At 44.1% G+C, this 26,272-nt stretch overlaps 1 protein-coding gene across 4 annotated transcripts; it reads left to right on the forward strand.

The window, feature by feature from the left end:
- Positions 1-22: 22 nt before the first annotated feature.
- LOC148064809 (microtubule-associated serine/threonine-protein kinase 1-like) lies at positions 23-26,178 on the forward strand. 4 transcript variants are annotated; one of them, XM_087809413.1, is made up of 26 exons: positions 170-223; positions 3,784-3,815; positions 10,403-10,497; positions 10,558-10,618; positions 11,899-11,971; positions 12,035-12,195; positions 12,458-12,533; positions 13,528-13,737; positions 13,821-13,922; positions 16,330-16,462; positions 16,521-16,588; positions 16,764-16,840; positions 18,419-18,766; positions 18,824-18,956; positions 19,902-20,067; positions 20,148-20,249; positions 20,793-20,915; positions 21,036-21,145; positions 21,223-21,380; positions 21,451-21,711; positions 21,782-21,960; positions 22,024-22,253; positions 22,324-22,446; positions 22,508-22,641; positions 22,700-22,875; positions 22,944-26,178. In XM_087809413.1, exons 1-26 carry the CDS (start codon positions 185-187, stop codon positions 24,320-24,322), a joined length of 4,749 nt encoding a protein of 1,582 aa, XP_087665539.1. In that variant the 5' UTR covers positions 170-184; the 3' UTR covers positions 24,323-26,178. The 4 variants fall into 4 exon arrangements, with proteins under 4 accessions (XP_087665537.1, XP_087665538.1, XP_087665539.1 ...); XM_087809411.1 differs by having other exon boundaries at positions 23-223; positions 10,403-10,618; XM_087809412.1 differs by having other exon boundaries at positions 23-223; positions 3,787-3,815; positions 10,403-10,618.
- The last annotated feature ends 94 nt before the right edge of the window (positions 26,179-26,272 follow it).

Raw genomic sequence — 26,272 nt, forward strand, 5'->3', positions numbered from 1 at the left:
GGATGAGACCAGAACCCTCTCGGACTGACATTGATGTGGTTCAGGTTTTCCTCTACGTTGTTGCCGCTGGTTTGGATGCCGCAGGGAGGACCAGACGACCACCGGGGTCCCGGGGACTGATCTAGAGAGAGCGAAAAGAGGGGTACCCCCCCCCCCCCCCCCCCATCAGGCGCTTCACCAAGACATGGATGACTCGGGGATAATTCGGCGTCGGAGGCTGCAAGTGAGTCTGAGAATACATTTGAAGTTTTTTTTTTTGTGTGGATTTGACTTGACAATAACTGGAGTTAAATACGTGTTAAAATCAACCAGCTCCTCCACATCTCTCACTGAGGAAAGAAAATCTAATAAAACTATTAATAAATCGTAGTAAAGTGTTCCTAAAATGACAGATTACTTATTTTCTCTTATCAAGACTGAGAGATAAGTACTTAGTATTTATTAAAACGTCTTATTCTTATTTTAAAAAATGAATAAATTCCGGAAACAAAAGATGTGATGTCGAGGCTCATTGTTCCCTCCATACCTTCAGTGACTCAAACATGATCAAGTCCAGGCGTGTTATTATTTTAACTTTAGATCTGTAATCTTGACTTAAAATACAACAACTTCATAATGTACGTTTGATTTATTTGGTCCTAAAAAAGCTTTTTATAAGTCTTAATTAAAACTCATACGATAGTGGACCTAACTTTAGTTTCTTGTATCGGTTAATGACGGTTTACAAAATCATCTTTTGCATTAAACATTGTCACACTTTTTGACCTCACCGATCGAGTCTCTTTGTAGTTCTTTCACTTGTCAATGTCTCAGGTCCGTCTGGTCCATTTAGTGAAGGTTAATGTAGTTTCATCTTACAGGCGTCGTTATCTGAGCTAAGAAAACAACAACATGTTTCATTTTTAAATGACCTTTTAAATGAAAGAAATCCCAGATTGTAGTTTGTTTAATATAAACAAGAATCTTAAGATTCAACTATTTAATATACATCAAAGTCAGGAGCTTTAGAAAAAAAGGCGCGAAAAGACAGATTATGAGTGAAAAACAAAAAAAGAAAATCCAAGTAAAAACAAATAATAATCATATAATGGTAAATATCTCATATATTTACTTTCTAAAAATAAACAAAATTAATCGTATATACCTATTATTAGAATAAATATTTCAATATTATATTGAGGGTCAATCTAATCTAAAACTACTGATGAACTACTAATTATTTATTAAATGAAATACCAAAATGATTTGTTGTCAGAAACATTTCTACATTCTCATATTTTTACAAGTTTTAATAGATAGATAGATAGATAGATAGATAGATAGATAGATCAAAGATGGATGGATGGATGGAACAAAAACTGGAAGAAAGTGCAAACAAAAGAACAAAGGGCAAGGGATGACAAAGTATAAAGACCATAAATCAAAGGAAATAACACAAAGAAAAGAATACAAAGGAAAAAGATACAAAGATTAACGTAGAATAACATACTTTCACTCCTGCCTTTAAACTATACAATCTAATTGCACGAGGAATGAATGAGTCACTGAGTCTATTAGTGTTGCATCATGGGAGGACAGTGTTCATGTTTAAATTGTTCCATGAAGTTTCAATTTGGTCAAGTTCCTATAATCTCCACAGACTCACCAGATGAGTGTTAACCACGCACCACATCTTCTTTATCTCGTGTATATATACTGGATGTTTGTGTTACTGTGTGCGTGCGTGTGTGTGTGCGGATCAAGACTGGCGTTTGTGTACATGTGCGTGCGACTGTTATGGGCCTATTGAGTCACACTCAGCTGCTCGCCGTTCCCCTGGGTCTCTTCATCCCAACTGCCACTCGCTCGCTCGACCCTGTCTTTAACACACACACACACACACACACACATTAACACACCCTGGCTCCCTCAGCCATATGGTGACACACCCCATCCTCCTGCTGTGGGGGGTCAGAGGTCAAGCTGGGTGACGACAGTGGAGTCTTGTGCTTTGGTGACTCTGCATTTTTGACTCACAATCGTCTCCGCTGGAGCGCACACACTTTCTTTTTTAGCCCGGTTTCAACTCTAAAATAGTACCAGACTCGTCCGTCAGCGTCCGACGGTGACATCGTTTCTCCGCTCGTCCATCTTTTTTTTTTCTTCTTCTCTCCGCACAATGGGTGTCAGGTCCCTCTCGGAGCCTCCGCTGATGTCATCTCATCATCGTAGACGTTTCCCCGGTGCCTTCAAGATCACTTCAAGGACAGTATTATTGAGATGACAGTAGAGCAGCACAGGTCCAGCTCACGACGGGGGAGGAGACACCATTTTGCAGCAACACGCCAAAATACTTGTGTTATCAGTTTTATCTTGATCTTTAAAGTATATACTTTATTGAATATTGTTTTGATTGTTTAAGCGCTTTGTGACCCTGGTCTGGAAAAGCACTATACAAATAAAATGACTTACTTACTTACTTACATCTAAAATCAAATGAGATAAATTGAATTCATTCAACATGTGAACTCAAACTGACATGGCTTAAAATATATATAAATAGACAGAGTTGACCGGATTAAACAAAAAAAACAAACATTTTATTTACTTTAATTGAAAATCAAATGAAATGAGTTCAAAAGCTGCTGGAGCTTCTAGGTCGGATTATGTCGTCCCTGGAAATGTGGGCGGGGCTTCTGTTGTGACCTTTGACTGCTTTTACATTTAATTTATGAAGAAACAAAAATAATATCTGGGTTGAATGGAAGTATATCAGCGTCATCAGTATATTGAGTGGTTTAGTTTAACCTTTTCTAATGCGATTAAATGTTGTTTTTTAAGCACTTAAAAAAAAAAATCAGTATAAAAATGTTGGTATAACAGTGCAAACATTTTTATGATAAGTTTTAATCCAAATATGAATAAATATTGAATTTAGAAAATTCATGTTTTAACTATTGGAATTAAAATATAAAACTATATGTTTAAATATTTTATTATTTTCAAGATATCCATATTTTTTCTATTCATAATGTCATTGAAAATGACAAATTCAACCTTACTTATGTAAAATAATATTCAATTAAATTATAGAAAATAATAAAATGCTTACAAAAACAACAACATTTCAATTAAATAAAAGAAAAACACATTTTTCTAAATTGATTAGATGGAAGGATGGATCTATAGAGCAGCAATAACACATCCATCCATACAAACATCCATATTTACATATTAAAACAATCAAATCAATACATGAATACAATAAAAAATATACATAAATACCTCAAATAAATACATACAAAACATAAAAAGACAGAAATAAACAATTCAGTTCTGCAGTGCATGGAGAGGAGCCTATTGCTGTGGTTACTTAGCAAGAAACAAATATTTACAAAATTGTTTTATTTAATTTTAAATCATAATTGATTTAATTTAAGTTACCTATTCTATCCTTTTGATTTCATTCGTTCTACTCTATAATTTATTCAAAACACCACCAAAAGACACGGTGTTGTTTCCACAATACTGGCAATAAAAGGTGTTCCTGGTCCTGAAAGGCAAACAGAGCCCCGGGTTTAACGCCCGTCCAGTCATGATCCTGAACATACAAACAGTGTTTACACGCTTCATCACGCCTCGTAAGTGCAGGCTTTGAAGGCTCAGCGTCAATTAGTGCGATCGATGAAACACACGGATCAGAACCATCGTCCCTGAGAGATTTCTGAACCACCCGCGAGACCCATGTTGTGGTCCATGTTCATGTGTGTTTCCTGTACCTGATCTCTGCTCTCTTTCTCCTAGAAGGATCTGCCACTTCCTCGCAAGAGCAGCAGGTGAGTCTCTTCTTCTTCTTTCCCCTTTTTTTTGTCTAGTCTTTCACGGAGATTCTGTGAGTGAGTGACGGTGCAACACTGTCCATGGTTCTGAAAGTCCCCCGGTCGCCTCGAACCTGAATGAACTTGATCGTCTTTGTGATCACGAGGCTCTTGAATTCTTGTCAAGTTCCACGTGTGTGTGTGTGCGTGTGTTGGTGTGTGCGTGTGTGTGTGTGTGTGTGTGTGTGTGCGTGTGTGTGTGTATTGGTGTGTGTGTATTGGTGTGTGTGTGGCTCATGTCGTCATCAGGTTCTGCCTCTTAAGATCTGGTTACATAAGAGTCTACATGACCTTGACGGCTTCGGTCTTCGGACAAATCTGTGACCGTCATCTGTTACCGGGCCCCGGAATATAATGAATCTTCTATCGATTATTCATGTCTGAAACATTATCGCGTGACTCACGTTTAAGTCAAGTTTAGTCTAAAAAACAAACCTTTAAAACTAGTGAAAATAAGTGAAACACAAACTCTATACAATACTGTTTTTATCTGAAGGTTGGTCTGGAATATAACCAGATGATCGAGAAGGTGTTAAAGTTCAACCAAGTGTGTCTTAAAGTGATGTGGGACTCTATTGTATCGACAAAACTCTCTTTTCATTGAAATATTGACATTAGAAAATGATCTTAAGCTCCGCCCACTGAAAACAACTTTGTTTTTTTGGAGATGAAATCTTGTTTGCCATAACCATACCCACTCTCCTGTGATGGGTCAAACATCCAGGTTTGTCATCAATCCCGGAAGTCTCAACCTCCAAGGGACTCGTTGTTTAAACAAAGCGGGGCGTGATGACAGCTGGCTGGAGGAGGAGTGAAGCCATCATTTGCTGTCATAATGGACTCTCGTAACCTCTCGTTCGCCCAGATTTCAGACCAACTTTATCAAATAATAAGTTGAAAACATGGTCATGATGAGGGTCTTACTCCATCTTTGAGAGAAAGACTTCCACGATTGAAACATGTCAGGAGAGATGGGTTATTCTTTACATTAGTTGTCCTTCAAGCCGACTGTTTGCTCTCTGCTGCCCCCTAGAGTTTGTGAGTGATTGTCTTGGTCACATTGGTCAGTCATGGAGGTGCAGGACTGGGTGAATAAATCACCTGAAAGTGGAGGATCTCCCTGAGGTTCCTTCACCCTCCGGTGGATGAAACTGTGTGTGTGACGAGCCGGAGATCTCGTCATCCATGACACTCCCTCTCGTGCTCGGAGGAAAAGTCACTCACATTAAAAGAAGACGAAGAGTGGCCGTTAAAAGCGGAGGATAAAACTGGAAGTTGTGTAAGAAGCGAGGCTGAGATGGCGTGCCTGGCCCCCCGGGAGGGAGGGTGGTGTGAGATCTGTGTCGTCTCCTCCATTAGAGACCATCACCGAGGTTACGTGAGCATCCAGACGAGCCGCCGGACTTTCACTTCCCTTTGTTCGGCTTCTTTCTTTCCGCTGCTGAATCCCTTCATCTGGAGGATCTGCATTGAAACTTTTTTTTTTATCCGACGACCCCGAGTTCAACTGGATTCTTTCACGTGTTTTCTTACATCACACGACAGCGCAAACATCTTATCCCCAAAATAATACTGACAGAACGTGCCACCAGATTCATAAAAGTACTTTTAATTTTCAAATAAATTGCGACTGGACCTGGTCATGGTGATCGTTGAGGCTCAATCCAAGTTAAACACTTGTGCTGTGTCTCAAATCACATACTTCTCTTAGTATACTAGAAGTTAGTATGCATCAGGATAGTGTACATACTAACTAGTACGCAAATTCTCCACAGATGTATGTCTCAAAACAAACTCTGCTGCTACTAACACACTAACCGGAAATCACATGACAGCTTCTTCTTCTACTACTATTTAAGGATGTTTCAACCAGCTGTTGGAACACTATCGCCACCTGCTGGCAGCACGTTTAGCAACTTTGGAAAAAGAAATAAAGAAAAAATATGACAATCGAAATATTCGCGAGATATTTAAGCTGCTATCAGCACAGAAGACGTGTTTATCTTCTACTGCTGCTGAAAATACACCTGTAAGTATATGAATATATATGCATTTATATATGACGTAACTTCCGTTTAAAACGTCACTAAGATGGCGGCCGTTTAGGGTGGTTAGTGTCCATCGAACCATACTCAGTTTTGTGGGCGTTTTAGTAGTGCGCCATGCACACTAAATTGGCGTACTAAGAATTGAGACGCACTTACGCACTAAAAATACTAACTTTGAGTACGCAAGTATGCGATTTGAGACACGGCATTGATCAAAAATATTTGTTATGAATTGTAAGGTGTCGTACATCGACCCTGGATTCGCCCCTTGGCGCCCCCCCACCTCTTCTCACGCGTGAGACCAGACGGGTGAGGTTACCGTCTCCGGATCCAAACCGGAGAAGGAGGTCAGAGGAGTTCGTAGTTCGTTCTCCTCCATCAGCTCAATGGAATCTGTCACGTCTGCGTTCAGCTCCCGACTCCGGGCGACAGAATCGGAGTGACCGGACGTTTATCGCGGGCGACGCCCGACGTCTCTCGCTGTACGACGCCCGGCGAGGAGTCCGACTCCCGACGGCATCGGCCGGTGTCAGCGAGTTTGAGGAAGACTTGGCAACAAGATGGTGTTTAGCTGTTAGCGACGTTTTTGCTCACTTTGTTTTACGAGTTTGTTTCGTGCGAGGCCGCAGGATCGTCTTGACGACCGCTTTATCTTTACTGCAGATCATGTGACGCAACGGAAGACTTTGATGTTTCTCTGCAGCATCACTTCTGAAGCTCTATTTTTAATGAAGGGAGGAAAACTGTCGACACAGAGGTCACAACAAAAATATCTTATTTTTACCTCTTTTGATCCAAAGAATATGCAAAGATGTGTCAGCGAGATACATTTAGCTTCATGATCAGAGAGATGTCTCTCGGCTCGTGGCAGAATCCTTTCACTCGTCACAAGAAATCATCAAAATACAGAAAGAAATTGCACAACTACGGTGGCCTAGAGGTGAACTGAACTCAAAAACATTGAACTATTTCTGAAATATAAAACTCTTCTTCTTTCCTGTCCTTTTTACAAACTTAAACACATTTATAAATTCTAAAACAAACTTTCATTTTCCTGAAACACATTTACAAACTCAAGAATAAAATTTCAATTTCCTGAAACACATTTACAAAATTCTGAAACAAAATTACAATTTACTGAAACAAACTCGAGAAAAAAATAAATTTACTGGTAATCTCAAACTCAAGATCAAAATTTATATTTAAATAAACACATTAAAAAACTCTCAAACTAAACTTTAATTTTCCTAAACACATTTACAAACTCAAGAACAAAATGTCATTAATTGAAACATATTAACAAACTAAAACAAACTTTCATTTTCCTCTAACACATTTACAAACTCTAGAACACAATTTTAATTTACAGAAACAAATGAACAAACTTTAGAACACAATTTTAATTTACAGAAACAAATGAACAAACTCAAGAACACAATTCCATAACTATGAAACGCATTTACAAACTCTAAAACAAATTACAATGTTATGCAAAAAAAAACTATAACGCCCTGAAACAAATGTATAAACAAAATTACAATTCCCTGATACAAAATGACAAGAGTTTACTATTTGTGTTTTACAAACTTATAAACTGAAACATAAAATGTCATAAAAAGATCCATTTGTTAATAAGTTTGTCCATTTTTTTCAGGATATTTTTAATTTAGTCTCAGAGTTGTATATTAGTTTTGTACTCCCGGGCCACCGTACAAGACGTCATTGGCTCCACGTCTAAAAACACACAACAACCATCCGTCCCTCACGACTGTGACACACAATTACTCCCATCATCCTTAATGAAGTGGAACCCGAGGTGTCGGTCGTCAGCAGACGCTGCGTAGCAACAAGACACGATGAGACCACTTTTGTCGTAGCGTCTCCTCTTTTTGTTTCCCCCCCCAGTCTTGAGAGTGTGTTTGTGTGATCGCAGATGAAAGGTTTGGTTAATATTAATGAATCCTGCTGCTGCTGGAAGGTGCTTGAAGAATGTGTGTGTGTGTGTCTTCCTGTAGCGCCTCACAATCCCCATGTGTTTTCTATTATTTTTATATTTATGCAGTTATGTGTGTGTGTGTGTGTGTGTGTGTGTGTGTGTGTGTGGCACTAAAGTGGGTCACGTTTACTTCCGCATGTGTGGGTGACGATCAGCACTTCCCTCCATCGCTCTCTTCTCTTGTTCTTGTTTGTCTCTGCAACACTTTCATCCAGAAGTTGTGACTTTTCTTATTTTCTTATCGAAGAAATTCATCACAGCCCGAGTGTCAAGAAAGTGTCTCCAAGTAAGAGAAGCTTAAGATGAAATTTAAATGATATATTTCTTTGACAATTTGTACAACAAATATGATTTTTGCTCGTGTTAATCAATGCTTTAACTAAACGAGTGATTCTGTCTGTTCATCCCACCGCTGACGCCATGTGTCGTATGCGTTGAAGTTCAGGGTTATATATGTTATTATATATTATTTATTTATTTCTTCTGTGTTTCTCTGTGGACGGAGGAAGCAGGAAGTAAACACTGTGTCAACACTGCGTGAATGGAAGTGTGTCGAGTGTCGAGGAAGTACTTAACAAAGTAACACAATGAAGCCGCTGCTACACAACAGGTCCAGCACAGAAGACACACAAATGAATGTTTGTCAAGGCACCGTCACCCATGACGCGTTAGAATAGAGAGACAAACACTGTTAGTGATGAGTAGAGAAGATAAAGAGAACATCTTCAAGGGTTTTTTCCGCTAACACCCGATGAAGAGCCAAACAGAAGAAGCTCCTAGTGTGGCTCATGAACACTTCAGTGTGAGGATAAAAACACTAGAAATACTGAGAAGAACTTAAATGAGTCGCACTCACTCAACAAAGGACCGCATAAGAAGTTATATGGAAGTTACATTCAAAATTTACAATATTGAAACTTGTAAGTTTTTAATTAAAATTAAATTAATTTCCGGATTGAACATGTTTTTTTTAATTATCTACTAAAATTTAAATATGAATATTTTCTTTTTGCTGAGACAGTTTGATGTTTATTTGAAATTATAATATTAAAAAATTAATTAATTAATGTCATATGATTGGCTAAGAGTTATGTGGAGTAGCTCGGTGCTCTATTGGTTTTGTCTGGTGATGCTATTAAACCAACATTTTTATTTTGAATTTAAAAGACTACCAATTAAAAAATATTTAAAAAAATGTTAACCTATTTTTAAATAATTAAAATAAGAATATCAAACTTTACATGACAAAAAAAAAAGATTCGTTTTTAATTATTCAATAAAATAATTAAATGCTTAAAAAAATAATAAAGATTTAACATCTGAAACTTTAATCCTGATATACTTCCATGCTTTTACGTTACGCAAACTTAATTAATTTTGTTTACACATACATTTTGATATTCTAAATACAATAATTAAAAAATAAATTTTCTGAATTTCATTTTTTTCCATTGGTTGCCTTTTAAATTCAATATAAAAATGTCGGTATAATAGTGAAACCAGACATTACCAATAGAGCACCGAGCTACTTGATCAAACTTTCAGCCAATCACGCGACGCGCAGATGATCATGTGACGCATGAAAAATTAATTTCTTTCTTTCATTTCTAATTATTGTAATTAGAATAACAAACTCTAAATAAAACATGTCAGATTTATTTATTGGAATACTCAAAACGAAAAATTTAAATAGATTCCGATGTCAACGACACACTTCCATAGAGCGACGACCGATTGAAACATTAAATAATTAACAACAATAACACAAAGAAAAAGAAGAAAATCGTTGGATCAGAAACTACTGATGGAAGGTCTGACCATGAATAGATCTGAAAGTAAGAACCAGAATTTTAAAGTAGATCCTGAAAGAAACTGGAAGCCAGTGAAGAGTTTTAAGGATCGGAGAAATGTGAGTTCTTCTACTAGAGCGGCTCAGAATTCTCGCTGCAGAGTTTTGTATTAACTGCAGGCGAGACAGATCCTGTAAACAAAACAACAAAAAATATATTATACAAAACAACAAAACAACAGCACCAACAACAACAACAACAACCTAATAATGAACCTTTTATATAAAAAAAAACATGACAGTCTGCAGCCCATGAACCAGGAAGTGTTTGTGACTCAGTGATGATATCACTGCTGTGTCATTCATCCACGTCAGCGAGTGTGTGTGTGTGTGTGTGTGAGATTGTGTGTGTGTGTGTGTGTGTGTGTGTGTGAGCGATCAATGTCCGTGAGATGAGTTCATTCAAGCAGTCCAAGGTCGAGGGCGAAACAAAAATGTATAATAATAAAAATATCAGTAACAGGAAGTACTAGAAATCACCATCTTGTCTTTGTTTTATCTCTAGAGGTTCCGATGGAGTCTTATCTCATCTTAAACACTCTTCACAGGGAGGGCCACATTAAATGATTCGGTGGGCCAGATTTGGCCCCCGGGCCTTGACTTTAAAAGGTCGTTATGGTGTTTAAACCTCTGGACGAATGTTTCTCCGCAGCTGTCGGACGAACAACAGGAAGAGCCTGATCCTCACCACCACCTCCCCCACTCTCCCCCGCCCTCACTCCCCCCTGCCTCTGCCGGGACACCTGGGTAACCACAAACACACCTGCAGCCTCGACCACTCTTGTCTGACCATGCATGTCCCGGCAGGATCCAGTCCTCTGGACAGTCCCCGCAACCCGGCTCACTTCTCCTTCACCTCCTCCAAACGGTGAGTTTTAACTCTCGGTGTGAACGAATCAAGCGCCTCCACCGTCATCTCAGATTCTTGACAGTGAAGAAACTTTTCGACCCGAGTCGACCCGACTGTCGCTTCGTGTCCCGAGCTCAGTCCGAGGCGTCTCTTCACGGGACGCTAGCGCTTCTGACACGCCGGAGAAAGTTCCTCCGCTGTGGAGCGATGACATCATCAGCGAGTGACAGTTGATCCGAGCGCTCGAGTTAGCGACGCGAGCAGGACGTTCTCGCTTTTAGTGCTCGACTGAAAACAAGTTACGGCTAGAATTTTTTATTTTAAAACTTGTCATGCGCGTTTTTTAATGATAAAAAAAACTAAAAAAAAGATAAAATAATAATAATATTTAAATTAAACTTAATTTTAACCCTTTTTTTTAGCTAAAATGAAAACGACTTCTTAACTTTTTTTGCTACAATAAAAAATAATTTCCACTATAATATAAAAAATTGATTTGTAAACTGTTGAAAAATGTAATTCCAAACCAACAATAAAAAAATACTTAAACTTAAAATAAATAAATAAAAACTGTTGTACATTTGTTCACTTTAATAAAAAAAACGAATTCTTTATTTATTAAAAATAATTAATACTTTTCTCTCTTCAATAAAAAAACAACTACTAGACTTTTTTGCAATAATAAAAAAATACATAAAACATATTGAAACTTAAAAATAAATGGAATTATTTAGTTATTTAAAAAAAACATAAAACTTGTGTGACTTTAATAAGCAAATCCACCTCAAAACCATTTAAAAAAAAAAAAAAAAGGCCTTTGAATTGTTTTCACTTTTAAAAAAAAGCAACTACTAGACGTTTTTCGCAACAAAGAACAGTCAAAAACCTTTTCACTACAATAAAAAAAATGACTTTAAAACGGTTTCATTTAAATTAAAGAATAAAAAACAATTATATGTTTTTTTAACTTCAATAAAAAAAATCTTTATTTGAAAAAAAAAAGAAAACATTTTTTTAATTTTAATAAGCAAATCCACTTTTAAAAGTTTTTTTCATTAAAAAACACGTGTTTTCACTTCAATCAAAAACATTTCTTAAAGTATAAAAAAGGGTATAAATATGTTTTTTGATTGAGGCAACATTTTTTGATTGAATAATTAAGAATAATGGCCCAAATATATATAAAGAAAAAACATAGTTACTTGTTTTGATGAAGAAATCTCTTGTGTTGATCCGTCACTTCCTCAGTGGTGTCGTCACCAGACAAAGTGTCGATAAAGGTTTGTTTGTATCCACAGGGCGGATGGCCGACGGTGGTCTTTGGCGTCTCTGCCCTCCTCTGGCTACGGCACCAACACGCCCAGCTCCACGGTAAAGACCCTCGCGGTCGACAGATGTGCAGAGACAGAAGTGATTGACAGGTGTCGTCTCCAGTCGTCCAGCTCGTCTCAGGAGCGTCTGCACCAGCTGCCCTTCCAGCCCACCATGGACGAGCTGCACTTCCTGTCCAAACACTTCGGCAGCACCGAGAGCATCACGGACGACGACGGCGGACGCTGCTCGCCTCACATGCGACCTCGATCCCGCAGCCTCAGGTCAGAGGCCGAGTCAGCAGTTAATCCCTTTACGTAACGTTTGATTGACAGGTCAGCCTGAGTGACAGAAGGTGCTTGTGTTGGTGCTGCACACGTTTGTTTATCGATCACTGCAGTTTAGTTCACATGAATGTAAACATAGTAGTTATAGTAGTAACATGTAGTTTGAAGCTCCTCAATGCTAACACACATATGCTAATAGCGTGCTAATGTTCTCCACCTGTCAATCAAAGTATTTCTGACAGAATGTTTCTTTCTTCAGTCCTGGACGATCGTCGTCCTGCTACGACAACGAGATCATGATGATGAACCACGTGTACAAGGAGAGGTTTCCTAAGGTACACACACACACACACACACACACACACACACACACACACACACACACACACACACACAGACGCACAAATGTTTCCTAGGGTAACACATGCTCATGCTCACTAACAAACACACACAAATGTTTCTCACACACTCACACCTACACACATATTAAAACGCACACAAATGTTTCCTAAGGTAACACACACACTCACACATGCACACAAACATACACACACATTAAAACATACACAAATGTTTCCTAAGGTAACAAAGATGCACACAAAAATACATACACATTAAAAAGCACACAAATGTTTCCTAGGGCAACAAACCCAAACACTATGGTCACACACACACTCACACATGCACACAAACATACACACACATTAAAACATACACAAATGTTTCCTATGGTAACAAAGATGCATGCAAAAATACATACACATTAAAAAGCACACAAATGTTTCCTATGGTAACAAAGATGCACACAAAAATACATACACATTAAAAAGCACACAAATGTTTCCTAGGGTAACAGACACACACTAATGTAACACACACACTCACACACACCCACAAACACACACATTAATACACACACACAGTTGTTTCCTGAGGTAGCACACACACACACATGCACACACAGATACACAAACGCACACAAATGCTTCCTAATGTAACACACACACACACCCAAACACAAATGTTTCCTGAGGTAAAAAACACACTGAAACACACTCACACATACAAATGTTTCTAAGGTAGAACACACACACACTCTCAGGTTAACAGAGAAATACACAAACATTCACATGGACACACACGCGTTAATATTTACACTGATGCACACACACACATTCACAAATGCAAACATACACACACATGTTTCTAAGTTTCAGACTTGTACTCGCACACTAATACTCGAACACAAAGTAGCGACATAGTAAATAAATGTTGCTTGTAAACACCTGCAGGATCAATAAAGTTATGAAGTAAACGTTGTGTCACCAGGCCACGGCTCAGATGGAAGGACGTCTGGCTGAGTTCATCCAGAACTACTCTCCTGAGAACGTGCTGCCGCTGGCCGACGGCGTCCTGAGCTTCATCCACCACCAGCTGGTGGAGCTGTCCAGAGACTGTCTGACCAAAGCCTGCGAGGGTCTCATCACCTCCGTCTACTTCTTCGAGCTGCAGGAGAACCTGGAGAAGCTGCTTCACAACGTGAGTCCGCCGCAGACCGGTTGTCATGGCAACGGTAGTGAGTCCTTTTGAAGGATCAACTGACTCTGATTTCCTCCCAACAGGCCTTCGAGCGCTCGGAGAGTTCAGAGGTGGCTTTCGTGACAGAGTTGGTGAAGAAGCTCCTCATCATCATCTCGCGACCTGCTCGACTGCTGGAGTGTCTGGTGAGAACATCGTGACAAACAACCACTGACCACTGCAACACTGACCACTGCAACACTGACCACTGCAACACTGACCACTGCAACACTGACTACTGCAACACTGACCACTGCAACACTGACCACTGCAACACAGACTACTGCAACACTGACCACTGCAACACTGACCACTGCAACACTGACCACGGCAACACTGACTACTGCAACACAGACCACTGCTACACTGCAACACAGACTACAGCTACACTGCAACACAGACTACAGCTACACTGCAACACAGACTACGGCTACACTGCAACACAGACCAATGCTACACTGCAACACAGACCAATGCTACACTGCAACACAGACCAATGCTACACTGCAACACAGACTACAGCTACACTGCAACACAGACTACAGCTACACTGCAACACAGACTACGGCTACACTGCAACACAGACCAATGCTACACTGCAACACAGACCAATGCTACACTGCAACACAGACTACAGCTACACTGCAACACAGACTACAGCTACACTGCAACACAGACTACAGCTACACTGCAACACAGACTACGGCTACACTGCAACACAGACCAATGCTACACTGCAACACAGACCAATGCTACACTGCAACACAGACCAATGCTACACTGCAACACAGACTACGGCTATACTGCAACACTGACCACTGCAACACTGACCACTGCAATACTGACCACTGCAACACTGACCACTGCTACACTGACCACTGCAACACTGACTACTGCAACACTGACCACTGCAACACTGACTACTGCAACACTGACCACTGCTACACTGACCACTGCAACACTGACCACTGCTACACTGACCACTGCAACACAGACCAATGCTACACTGCAACACAGACCAATGCTACACTGCAACACAGACTACGGCTACACTGCAACACTGACCACTGCAATACTGACCACTGCAACACTGACCACTGCAATACTGACCACTGCAACACTGACCACTGCTACACTGACCACTGCAACACTGACCACTGCTACACTGACCACTGCAACACTGACCACTGCAACACTGACTACTGCAACACTGACCACTGCTACACTGACCACTGCAACACTGACCACTGCAACACTGACCACTGCAACACTGACCACTGCAACACTGACTACTGCAACACTGACCACTGCTACACTGACCACTGCAACACTGACCACTGCAACACTGACTACTGCAACACTGACCACTGCTACACTGACTACTGCAACACTGACCACTGCTACACTGACCACTGCAACACTGACCACTGCAACACTGACTACTGCAACACTGACCACTGCTACACTGACCACTGCAACACTGACCACTGCAACACTGACTACTGCAACACAGACCACTGCTACACTGATCACTGCTACACTGACCACTGCAACACTGACCACTGCAACACTGACCACTGCAACACTGACTACTGCAACACTGACCACTGCTACACTGACTACTGCAACACTGACCACTGCTACACTGACCACTGCAACACTGACCACTGCAACACTGACCACTGCAACACTGACTACTGCAACACTGACCACTGCTACACTGACCACTGCTACACTGACCACTGCAACACTGACTACTGCAACACAGACCACTGCTACACTGATCACTGCTACACTGACCACTGCAACACTGACCACTGCAACACAGACCACTGCTACACTGCAACACAGACTACTGCTACACTGCAACACAGACCAATGCTACACTGCAACACAGACCACAGCTACACTGCAACACAGACTACGGCTACACTGCAACACAGACCACTGCAACACAGACTACTGCTACACTGCAACACAGACTACGGCTACACTGCAACATAGACTACTGCTACACTGCAACACAGACCAATGCTACACTGCAACACAGACCACAGCTACACTGCAACACAGACTACGGCTACACTGCAACACAGACCAATGCTACACTGCAACACAGACCACAGCTACACTGCAACACAGACCACTGCTACACTGCAACACAGACCACTGATACACTGACCAATGCTACACTGCAACACGATCACTGCTACACTGCAAAACAGACCACTGCAACACAGACCACTGCTACACTGCAACATAGACCACTGCAACATAGACCACTGCGACACAGACCACTGCAACACAGACAACTTCAACACAGACCACTGCTACACTGCAATACTGACCACTGCAACACTGTGACTGCCTGTGTATGTGAGTGTGTGTGTATGTCTCCTGTGTATGTTATAGTGTTTGTGTGTATCTTTGTGTCTGCGAGTGTGTGTGTGTCTGTGCATGAGTGTGTGTAGCAACTTTGTGTTGCTGTGCTCTGACAGTAGACATCAAGTCAGGAATGATGTTCACTTCACTGACGTTCTTCTCTGCTGTCAGGAGTTCAATCCAGAGGAATTCTACCACCTGCTGGAAGCAGCCGAGGATCACGCCAAGGAAGGTCACCTGATGAAGACCGACATCCCTCGATACATCATCAGCCAGCTGGGCCTGACCCGGGACCCCTTCCAAGGTACGGCTGCTGTCAATCATCATAACTTGATCTGATGACACTGACTGTGTGTTTGCAGAGATGGTGCAGCTGGACTCGTTCGACGGAGACACGCCCCTCACTCCCGAACATGACGACTCAGCAGAGGTGATGATGATGATGATGATGATGAAGATGATGATGATGATGATGATGATGAAGATGATGGTTAAGATGATGAAGATGATGATGATGATGATGATGATGATGATGATGATGATGATGATGATGATGATGATGATTAAGAAGATGATACTCATAACAAACAAGTGTTGTTTCTCAGGCTAAGATGAGGGCGATGAAGGCGCCTGGAGAAGCAGACTTCCAGACCATCAAGCTCATCAGTAACGGCGCGTACGGGTGAGCAGAACAAGCGCCTCTTTCTATGACAGGAAGTGATGTTTACCTGGATTTTTGTGTAGAGGTGTGTGTGGATGTTGGTGTGGATGTTTGTGTAGAGGTGTGTGTGGATGTTGGTGTGGATGTTTGTGTAGAGGTGTGTGTGGATGTTGGTGTAAAGGTGTGGATGGATGTTTGTGTAGAGGTGTGTGTGGATGTTGGTGTGGATGTTTGTGTAGAGGTGTGTGTGGATGTTGGTGTAAAGGTGTGGATGGATGTTTGTGTAGAGGTGTGTGTAGATGTTGGTGTGGATGTTTGTGTAGAGGTGTGTGTAGATGTTGGTGTGGATGTTTGTGTAGAGGTGTCTGTAGAGGTGTGTGTGGATGTATGTGTAGAGGTGTGTGGATGTCTGTGTAGAGGTGTGTGTAGATGTTGGTGTAGAGGTGTGTGTGGACGTTTGTGTAGAGGTGTGTAGATGTTGGTGTGGATGTTTGTGTAGAGGTGTATGGATGTCTGTGTAGAGGTGTGTGTAGATGTTGGTGTGGATGTTTGTGTAGAGGTGTGTGTAGAGGTGTGTGGATGTTTGTGTAGAGGTGTGTGTAGAGGTGTGTGGATGTCTGTGTAGAGGTGTGTGGATGTTTGTGTAGAGGTGTGTGTAGATTTTGGTGTGGATGTCTGTGTAGAGGTGTGTGGATGTTTGTGTAGAGGTGTGTGTAGATGTTGATGTGGATGTTTGTGTAGAGGTGTGTGGATGTTTGTGTAGAGGTGTGTGTGGATTTTGGTGTGGATGTCTGTGTAGAGGTGTGTGGATGTTTGTGTAGAGGTGTGTGTAGATGTTGGTGTGGATGTTTGTGTAGAGGTGTGTGGATGTTTGTGTAGAGGTGTGTGTAGATTTTGGTGTGGATGTTGTGTAGAGGTGTGTGTGGAGGTGTGTGTTGATGTTGGTGTGGATGTTTGTGTAGAGGTGTGTGTGGAGGTGTGTGTTGATGTTGGTGTGGATGTTTGTGTAGAGGTGTGTGTGGAGGTGTGTGTTGATGTTGGTGTGGATGTTTGTGTAGAGGTGTGTGTAGAGGTGTGTGTTGATGTTGGTGTGGATGTTTGTGTAGAGGTGTGTAGAGGTGTTTGTTGATGTTGGTGTGGATGTTTGTGTAGAGGTGTGTGGATGTTTGTGTAGAGGTGTGTGTAGATGTTGGTGTAGAGGTGTGTGTAGAGGTGTGTGTTGATGTTGGTGTGGATGTTTGTGTAGAGGTGTGTGTAGAGGTGTGTGTTGATGTTGGTGTGGATGTTTGTGTAGAGGTGTGTGGATGTTTGTGTGGATGTTTGTGTAGAGGTGTGTGTAGATGTTGGTGTAGAGGTGTGTGTAGATTTTGGTGTGGATGTCTGTGTAGAGGTGTGTGGATGTCTGTGTAGAGGTGTGTGTAGATGTTGGTGTGGATGTTTGTGTAGAGGTGTGTGTTGATGTTGGTGTGGATGTCTGTGAAGAGGTTTGTGTAGATGTTTGTTTATATGTTTGTGTGGATGTTTGATAGATGTTTGTGTAGATTCTTGTGTTGTGATGTTTAATCAGAGGAAGTGATGCTGAGATGTTCTTGTGTGCAGAGCGGTGTATCTAGTGCGCCACCTGGAGACCAGGCAGAGATTCGCCATGAAGAAGATCAACAAGCAGAACCTGATCCTGAGGAACCAGATCCAGCAGGCCTTCGTGGAGCGAGACATCCTGACCTTCGCCGAGAACCCCTTCGTGGTCTCCATGTTCTGCTCCTTCGAGACGCGGCGCCACCTGTGCATGGTGATGGAGTACGTGGAGGGCGGAGACTGCGCCACGCTGCTGAAGAACATCGGAGCTCTGCCGGTGGAGATGGCTCGTCTGTACTTCGCCGAGACGGTGCTGGCGCTGGAGTACCTGCACAACTACGGCATCGTTCACCGGGACCTGAAGCCGGACAAGTGAGTCTCTGCTGCGAGCTCTGGTGACGCCGGTGTCTGATGGATGTTTGTCCTCAGCCTCCTCATCACCTCCATGGGTCACATCAAGCTCACGGACTTCGGTCTGTCCAAGATGGGCCTGATGAGCCTCACCACCAACCTGTATGAAGGTCACATCGAGAAGGACACGCGCGAGTTCCTGGACAAGCAGGCGAGTCACGGAGAGGACCTCTTGTCTGGAGGATTGTGGAGATGATTGTGTTGATGATTGTGTTTGTGTAGACCATTGTTTTTGTTCACATGATTGGGTTTGTGTAGATGATTGTGTAGATAATTGTGTTTGTGTAGGTGATTGTGTTTGTGTAGGTGATTGTGTAGATGATTGTGTTTGTGTAGATGATTGTGTAGATGATTGTGTTTGTGTAGGTGATTGTGTTTGTGTAGGTGATTGTGTTTGTGTAGGTGATTGTGTTCGTGTTGGTGATTGTGTTTGTGTAGGTGATTGTGTAGATGATTGTGTTTGTGTAGATGATTGTGTTTGTGTAGATGATTGTGTTTGTGTAGGTGATTGTGTTTGTGTAGGTGATTGTGTTAGGTTTTGTCTAAATGATTGTGTAAATTATGGTGTAGATGTTTGTGTAGGTGATTTGTGTTTGTCTACATGATTGTGTTTGTCTAGATGATTGGGTTTGTGTAGGTGATTTGTGTTTGTCTACATGATTGTGTTTGTCTAGATGATTGGGTTTGTGTAGATAATTGTGTTTGTCTAGACGATTGTGTTTGTCTAAATGATTTTGAAGATGTTTGTGTTGATGCTTTCATTTTTCTAGGTGATTGTGTTTGTTTAGTTGATTGTGTTTGTCTAAATGATTGTGTTGGTCTACATGCTTGTGTAGATGTTTGTGTTGTCTACATAATTGTGTTTGTCTACAATATTGTGTAGAGGATTGTGTTTGTTTAGGTGATTGTGTTTGTCTAGATGCATGTGTAGATGTTTGTGTAGGTGTCTAGATGAATATGTAGATGTTTGTGTAGGTGTCTAGATGAATATGTAGATGTTTGTGTAGGTGTCTAGATGAATATGTAGATGTTTGTTTAGATGTAAATGTGGATGTTTTGTAGAGTGTTAGTGTATAATTGTGTATATGCTGTGCAGGTGTGTGGAACCCCGGAGTACATCGCCCCAGAAGTCATCCTCCGACAGGGCTACGGGAAGCCCGTGGACTGGTGGGCGATGGGCATCATTTTGTACGAGTTCCTGGTGGGATGCGTTCCTTTCTTCGGGGACACACCGGAGGAGCTGTTCGGTCAGGTCATCACAGGTGAGTCCCGACTGATCTGCCTCCTGTCGGCCTCCTGTCGGCCTGACCTCACCTGCTGCTCCTCCTGCTGCTCCTCACAGACGACATCGTGTGGCCAGAAGCTGACGAGGCTCTTCCTCTGGACGCTCAGCACCTCATCTCCTCGCTGCTGCAGACCAACCCTCTGGTGCGCCTGGGAACAGGTCTGTGACTCAGGATGCATACACTTCAGATCTGACTCGCTGACTCTGACTCTCTGGCTCTAAACCCTCTAACTGGTTGACTCTGAATCCTCATCTCTGAATCTCTGACTCTCTGACTCGGAATCTTTGACTCTCTGAATCTCTCTCTTTACCTCTCAGACTCTCTGAATCTCTGACTCTCTGACTCTCTGAGTCTGAATCTATGACTTTATCTTTCTTGATCTCTGACTCAGAATCTCTGACTCTCTGACTTTATCTCTCTGAATCTCTACCCCTGACCCTGACATTCTAATCTCTGACTCTCTGCCGTTGACTCTCTGAATCTCTTTCTCTGATTCATGATTCTGACTCTGAATCTCTGACTCCCCGACTCTCTCACCCTTCAGTCTCTGACTCTATGACCCTAACTTCTCTGATTTTTACATGCTCTCTCACTTTGACTCTCTGACTCTCTGAATCTGACTCTCTAAATCTCTGACTCTCTCACCCTGACTCTGACATTGACTCCAGGCTGCTGTTGATCATTCAAACTCTGACCTGCAGGGGGAGCGTTTGAGGTGAAGCAGCATTCCTTCTTCTCGGAGGTGGACTGGAACAGTCTCTTGAGGCAGAAGGCCGAGTTCATCCCTCACCTGGAGTCGGAGGAGGACACCAGTTACTTCGACAGTGAGTCACGAGTCCATGAAGCATATTTACAGGAAGTGACTCATGAGTCACTGACTCACCCTCACAGTCATGGTGATAAAGATAGTCTTCTGTAATCATGACGTTTCCATGTCTCGTCAGCTCGCTCTGACCGCTACCATCACGTCCAGTCGTACGACGAGGACGACACCAACGAGGACGAGCCCGTGGAGATCCTCAGGTTCTCGTCCTGCTCGCCGCGCTTCAGCAAGGTCAGCCCGCTCCCCGTTAAACGAAAGTGTGGGGTTTTTTTTTTTTTGCTTGAACCCCTCTGTTTCGAACCCTCCAGGTGTACAGCAGCATGGAGCACCTGTCCCAGCTGGAGCACAAAACTCCCGCCGTGACTCTGCGGGAGCACAAGGGCCCCCGGGAGGACCGGGTCAAGAGAGAGAGTCTGGGCAGCCTGACGCTGAGGGACAAGAGCTGGAGGACCGGATCCCCTGAGATGTGAGAGAGAAACATCGACTTCCCTCGGGGGTTCCGTCCGGTTCAACATGCTGGTTCCGTCTGGTTTCAGGAAGCGCTTGTCCTGCTCCGAGTCCTCCTTCAACGACAGCGACTACAGCCCGCCCTCCGGCGCTCGCAGGCGGTTCTCCGCCCTCATGGACAGCCACCGTCTGTCCTCGCCGCTGGAGCTGGACGCCGAGCTGCTGCTCCCCTGCAGGCAGCCGGTGAAGGCCAGAGGAACCTCCCTGGAGGGAGCCTTGAGCACCGTGTCCTCGCAGGGAGACCTGAGGTCCTTCCTGAAGGAGAACAATGGACTCGCAGCGGCAGGCGAGTCACTTCACGACTGGTTCTGCACCGTGTTTGTAGTCACAAGCTAAAGGATGTTCTTCCCCTACAGTCAGTCCTCCTGTTCTGGGACTCCCCGACCCTCTGGGGTGCCGGGCGGGATCCACGGATCTGGTCCTCCGGAGAGTCCGTCACCACCAGCTCTCCGCCGAGGGAGAGAAGCGCGGCGCCCGGCCCGGAACCAAAGTCATCAAGTCGGCCTCGGCCACGGCTCTGTCGGTCATCATCCCGGCAGGTGAGGTCCTTCGCCGGAACCATCCTCCATCGTGGACTCACTCCTGGTCTTCTCTCTCGTCAGTGGAGCAACACGGGGCGTCTCCCCTCGCCAGCCCCATGTCCCCTCGCTCGCTCTCGTCCAACGCCTCCTCCAGAGACTCCTCGCCCAGCAGGGACTACTCGCCCGTGGTCAACGTCCAACACTCGCCCATCACCATCCACCGCTCGGGCAAGAAGTACGGCTTCACCCTGCGGGCGATCCGGGTCTACATCGGAGACAGTGACGTGTACAGCGTCCATCACATGGTCTGGGTAAGAAGCTGAAGATGAAGTGTGTGTCTGTGTTTCGGACGATGAGTGACTGATGGTGTTTTCGTGGCAGCACGTGGAAGAGGGGGGTCCGGCTCAGGAGGCGGGCTTGAGCGCCGGGGACCTCATCACTCACGTGAACGGAGAGTCGGTCCACGGTCTGGTCCACACCGAGGTGGTGGAGCTGATTCTCAAGGTGAGTTTCCTCGTCCTTCTTCTCCGAAACCCACCGGGTGACCCTCGTGTCTTATCCTCAGAGCGGAAACAAGGTCACCGTGACGACGACGCCGTTCGAGAACACGTCCATCAAAGTGGGCCCGGCCCGCAAGACCAGCTACAAGTCCAAGATGGCGCGGCGCAGCAAGCGCGTGGGAGCCAAGGAGGGACAAGAGTGAGTCCTAGTGTCTCCGGTCCGTCGGGTCGCTCACTGACGATGATTTTCTATTCAGTCGGAAGCGAAGCTCGTTGTTCAGGAAGATCACCAAACAGTCCAACCTGCTCCACACCAGTCGCAGCCTGTCGTCCCTGAACCGCTCGCTGTCGTCGGGGGACAGTCTCCCGGGATCCCCCACCCACAGCCTCACCGCCCAGAACTACCGCTCGACGCTGGAGTCCGCCTACCTGGGTAAGCCCACCCGCAGCACGAGCTCCCGCCCGACTCATCATCATCGTCTTCTTCTTCTGTCTCCTCAGGAACGTCGTCTCAGAGCAGCTCGCCGGCGTCCAGCACCCCCAACTCCCCGGCCGCCTCCCACCACATGAGGCCCAGCTCCCTGCACGGCCTCTCCCCGAAGCTGCACCGCCAGTACCGCTCGGCGCGCTGCAAGTCCGCCGGCAACATCCCGCTCTCCCCGCTGGCGCACACGCCCTCCCCCACCACCTCCTCCCCTCCCCCGCTCAGCGGCCACACCGTGGGCAGCTCCAACACCACTCAGGTCTTCCCCGTCAAGCTGCACTCGTCGCCCCCCGTGGCCCGCCCCCGACCCAAGAGCGCCGAGCCCCCCAGGTCCCCGCTGCTGCAGCGGGTGCAGTCGGCGGAGAAGCTGGGCGCCCCCGTCCTGCCTTCGTCCTCCTCCTCGTCTTCCTCGCCGTCCCCGCTGACGGGCGGCGTGTCGTTGCGCAAACACAGCCTGGAGGTCTCGCACGGGGACTACCGGAGGGATTCCTTCCACTGCGAGCACAGTTTACAGAGTCTGCTGGAGATGGAGGGGGAGAACGGACCCGTGCCGCCGTCCCCTTCGTCCTCCTCGTCGCCGTCGCCTCCTCTGGGGGAGGCGGGGGGTCTGAAGCCCGTGCGGAGGCTGGGCCGGCAGGAGTCGCCGCTGAGCCGGGACACGTTGGCCACCGTGAGAGAGAAGGTGGTGATGGCTGCAGCTGAGAGTAAAACGGAGGTGACGGCCAAGACGGACCAGGAGAGTAAGACGGGCTCAGAGGTTCACGCCGCAGAGAGCCGGCCCGTCGACAAACCGGCCGAAGCTCCCAAGGGTCGGAGTTCAGAGAAAAAGATCCCGAATCAACCGATCAAGACGGACGCCGTCGCTAAACCTGAGGACAAAGCGAGAACAAACCTGCAGAAGCCGTCGGATCCACTCAAGACTCGAAAGGTCCCTGAAGCGACCGGTCCGGAAAGGAAGGCGGTGAAGGGTCCCGCACCTCCGGCGCCGGCGGCGATCGCGCCGACTCACCCCGCCGTCAGGTCCAAAGTGGAGAAGGTGTCGCACAGTTACCGCATCAGCAAGGAGGACCGGTCCCACCTGGAGGTCCTGGAGGAGAACCCCATGTCCCCCTCCTCCAACGCCGCCTCGCCCTGCTCCAGCAAGTCTCGCCCGGTGTCCCCCGGCGACAAGTCCAGCTTCGTCACGCAGCTCACCACCGTCGCCAAGACGGTCCTGGGACCCATGAAGGGGGGGTTGCAGGAGGGCGCCAAGATGAAGGACAACAAGTCCGGCGAGGAGAAGAGGGGGAACTCTGCGGTGAAAACTGAAGCGTCCACCAGTGGACGTCGAGGGACGGTGAGCGCGACTCTTCAGCTGGATAAAGGAAACAGTCGCGGGTCCAAACATCACTCTTGACTCCGATGCCTTCTGCTGTGGCATCCAGACCCACATATCGCCCACTCCTGAGTCACCTGGACTCAAATGCCTGAAATTTAAAAAAATAAATAAAAAAAAAGACCAAAATGATTACGATGCATCAGCTTGACAAGTGTGCACATGTGACCCTAATGTAACCTGCGAGTGTTCCCCCCCATCACTGTGCATGTTCACGTGACCTCCAGCGCACACGTGGGTCAGCGAGGACTGAGACACTGAAGGCGGTTTTAGTTCGGAAGTATATCACGATGGTGCCGCCAGACAATAGCAAACGAGTGCCGAGCTACTTGATCCAACTGTCGACCAATCACGGTGGCTCTATTGTACCATTTTTATATTGAATTCAAAAGATTACGAACCAATAATATTGAATTTAAAACATTTTTGTGGGAATTATTGGACTTAATAATAATAATAATATTAAACTCTATGTGAAAAAATAAATAATAATTTAATTTCAATTATTAAAAACATAGATTCAACCTTAAAATATAGAAATTATGGAAAAAAAACAATTTAACGTTTAAAAAAAACATAAATTTCAACATATGAAATGTTAAATTCAACCATTCAATATCCTGATGGCACTGATATACTTCCATAGGTTTAAAGGTCAATCACTCACGCTAAAATGCTCCTTTATTAAAAGTTTTTAGGAGAATAAAACAACATGAAATGTAAGTTTTATTCCTCTGGAAAGCTTCTCCACCGTCACCCCTCGCTACACGAATCATTTCATGCTGACCTGAGAGCATGGTTTACAAACACGAGGACCTGTCGGTCGCGAACACTGTGAAACGCATCTTAAACTGACCAAAACATCTTTCCGTTCCATATTTAGCTAACAGTCATTGGATGTACCCCTTTTTTTACGACGCTTAAAAATAACAAGAGAGTTATGACGACAAACTGTGTGCGTGACCAAAAAAAAAAAGGCACCAAAACGTGGCGTTAATCGATCGATCGAAGGGCTGAACGAGTATGAGGTGACAAACTTGCACAGGGATGCTATGCAAAGTGCTGATGACGCCACTTGTGTCGTCCCCAACTATGATGTTTACACTGTAGACGGGAGAGAAGAAGGTTGCAATAAGTTTGACGTGTACTCCATCCGTCGTCGTTAATATGTGCAATTCAACGCGTTTTTTATTTTTGTTGTGTGTCGACGCACGTAATCAAACTAGCACTTGTCAGAGGTAGCGACTCTTCTAGATATGCAGGCGTGCAATATGTTATATATAATGTCCCGTGTCCATTAAAGTGCCAGTGTTTTTTGTTCTTCTTTTCATTAGGTGATCTGTGGTTTTGTTTTTGTATGATGATATGCAAACCTACAGTGCCCAGTTCCAGTTCGACTGAGCGTTCCTCGTCTGTGTGTCGGAGCAGGATCTAGTTTGTCAGGGTTAGTGTCGAGGTCCTGTTGCGTTGTCTAGTTGAAAATGATAGTTTTTGAGTCTTAGATGTGGACGACGTAGAGGTACATCATGCAGTATAGTTTCCATTACAAAACGTAGAATACTTTTTTTTCCCCCCCGAATCTTCCAGCGTCATCTTCTATGTCTTATTTATTCCACGTCAATTACATATTTATTTTATATTTATTATTTTTTTATTTACTTCGAATTTTATAATGCCTTTAAAGAAATGGACTATTTTGAGATATATTTGTTCATTCCTTGTTGTGATGTTTTTTTTTGTGCTTAAAAAATGTTAATTTTACATTTAATTGTACGCGATTCCCGCATTTGTTCCACTTCCTGGGAGCAAAACAACTGAATTAACGATTTAAAATGAATTCTCTCTAAAAGTGGCCAAATGCGGCATCGCAGTTTCCATCCGTGACATATTTATTGTGGAACTACTAATGCAAAAAAAAAAAAGAATATATTGCAGTGATGTAATAAAAAATGTGAAATTACATTTCATTGT

This window comes from Callionymus lyra, chromosome 15 (assembly GCF_982586985.1).
Source record: "Callionymus lyra chromosome 15, fCalLyr1.hap1.1, whole genome shotgun sequence".
Lineage (NCBI taxonomy): Eukaryota > Metazoa > Chordata > Actinopteri > Syngnathiformes > Callionymidae > Callionymus > Callionymus lyra.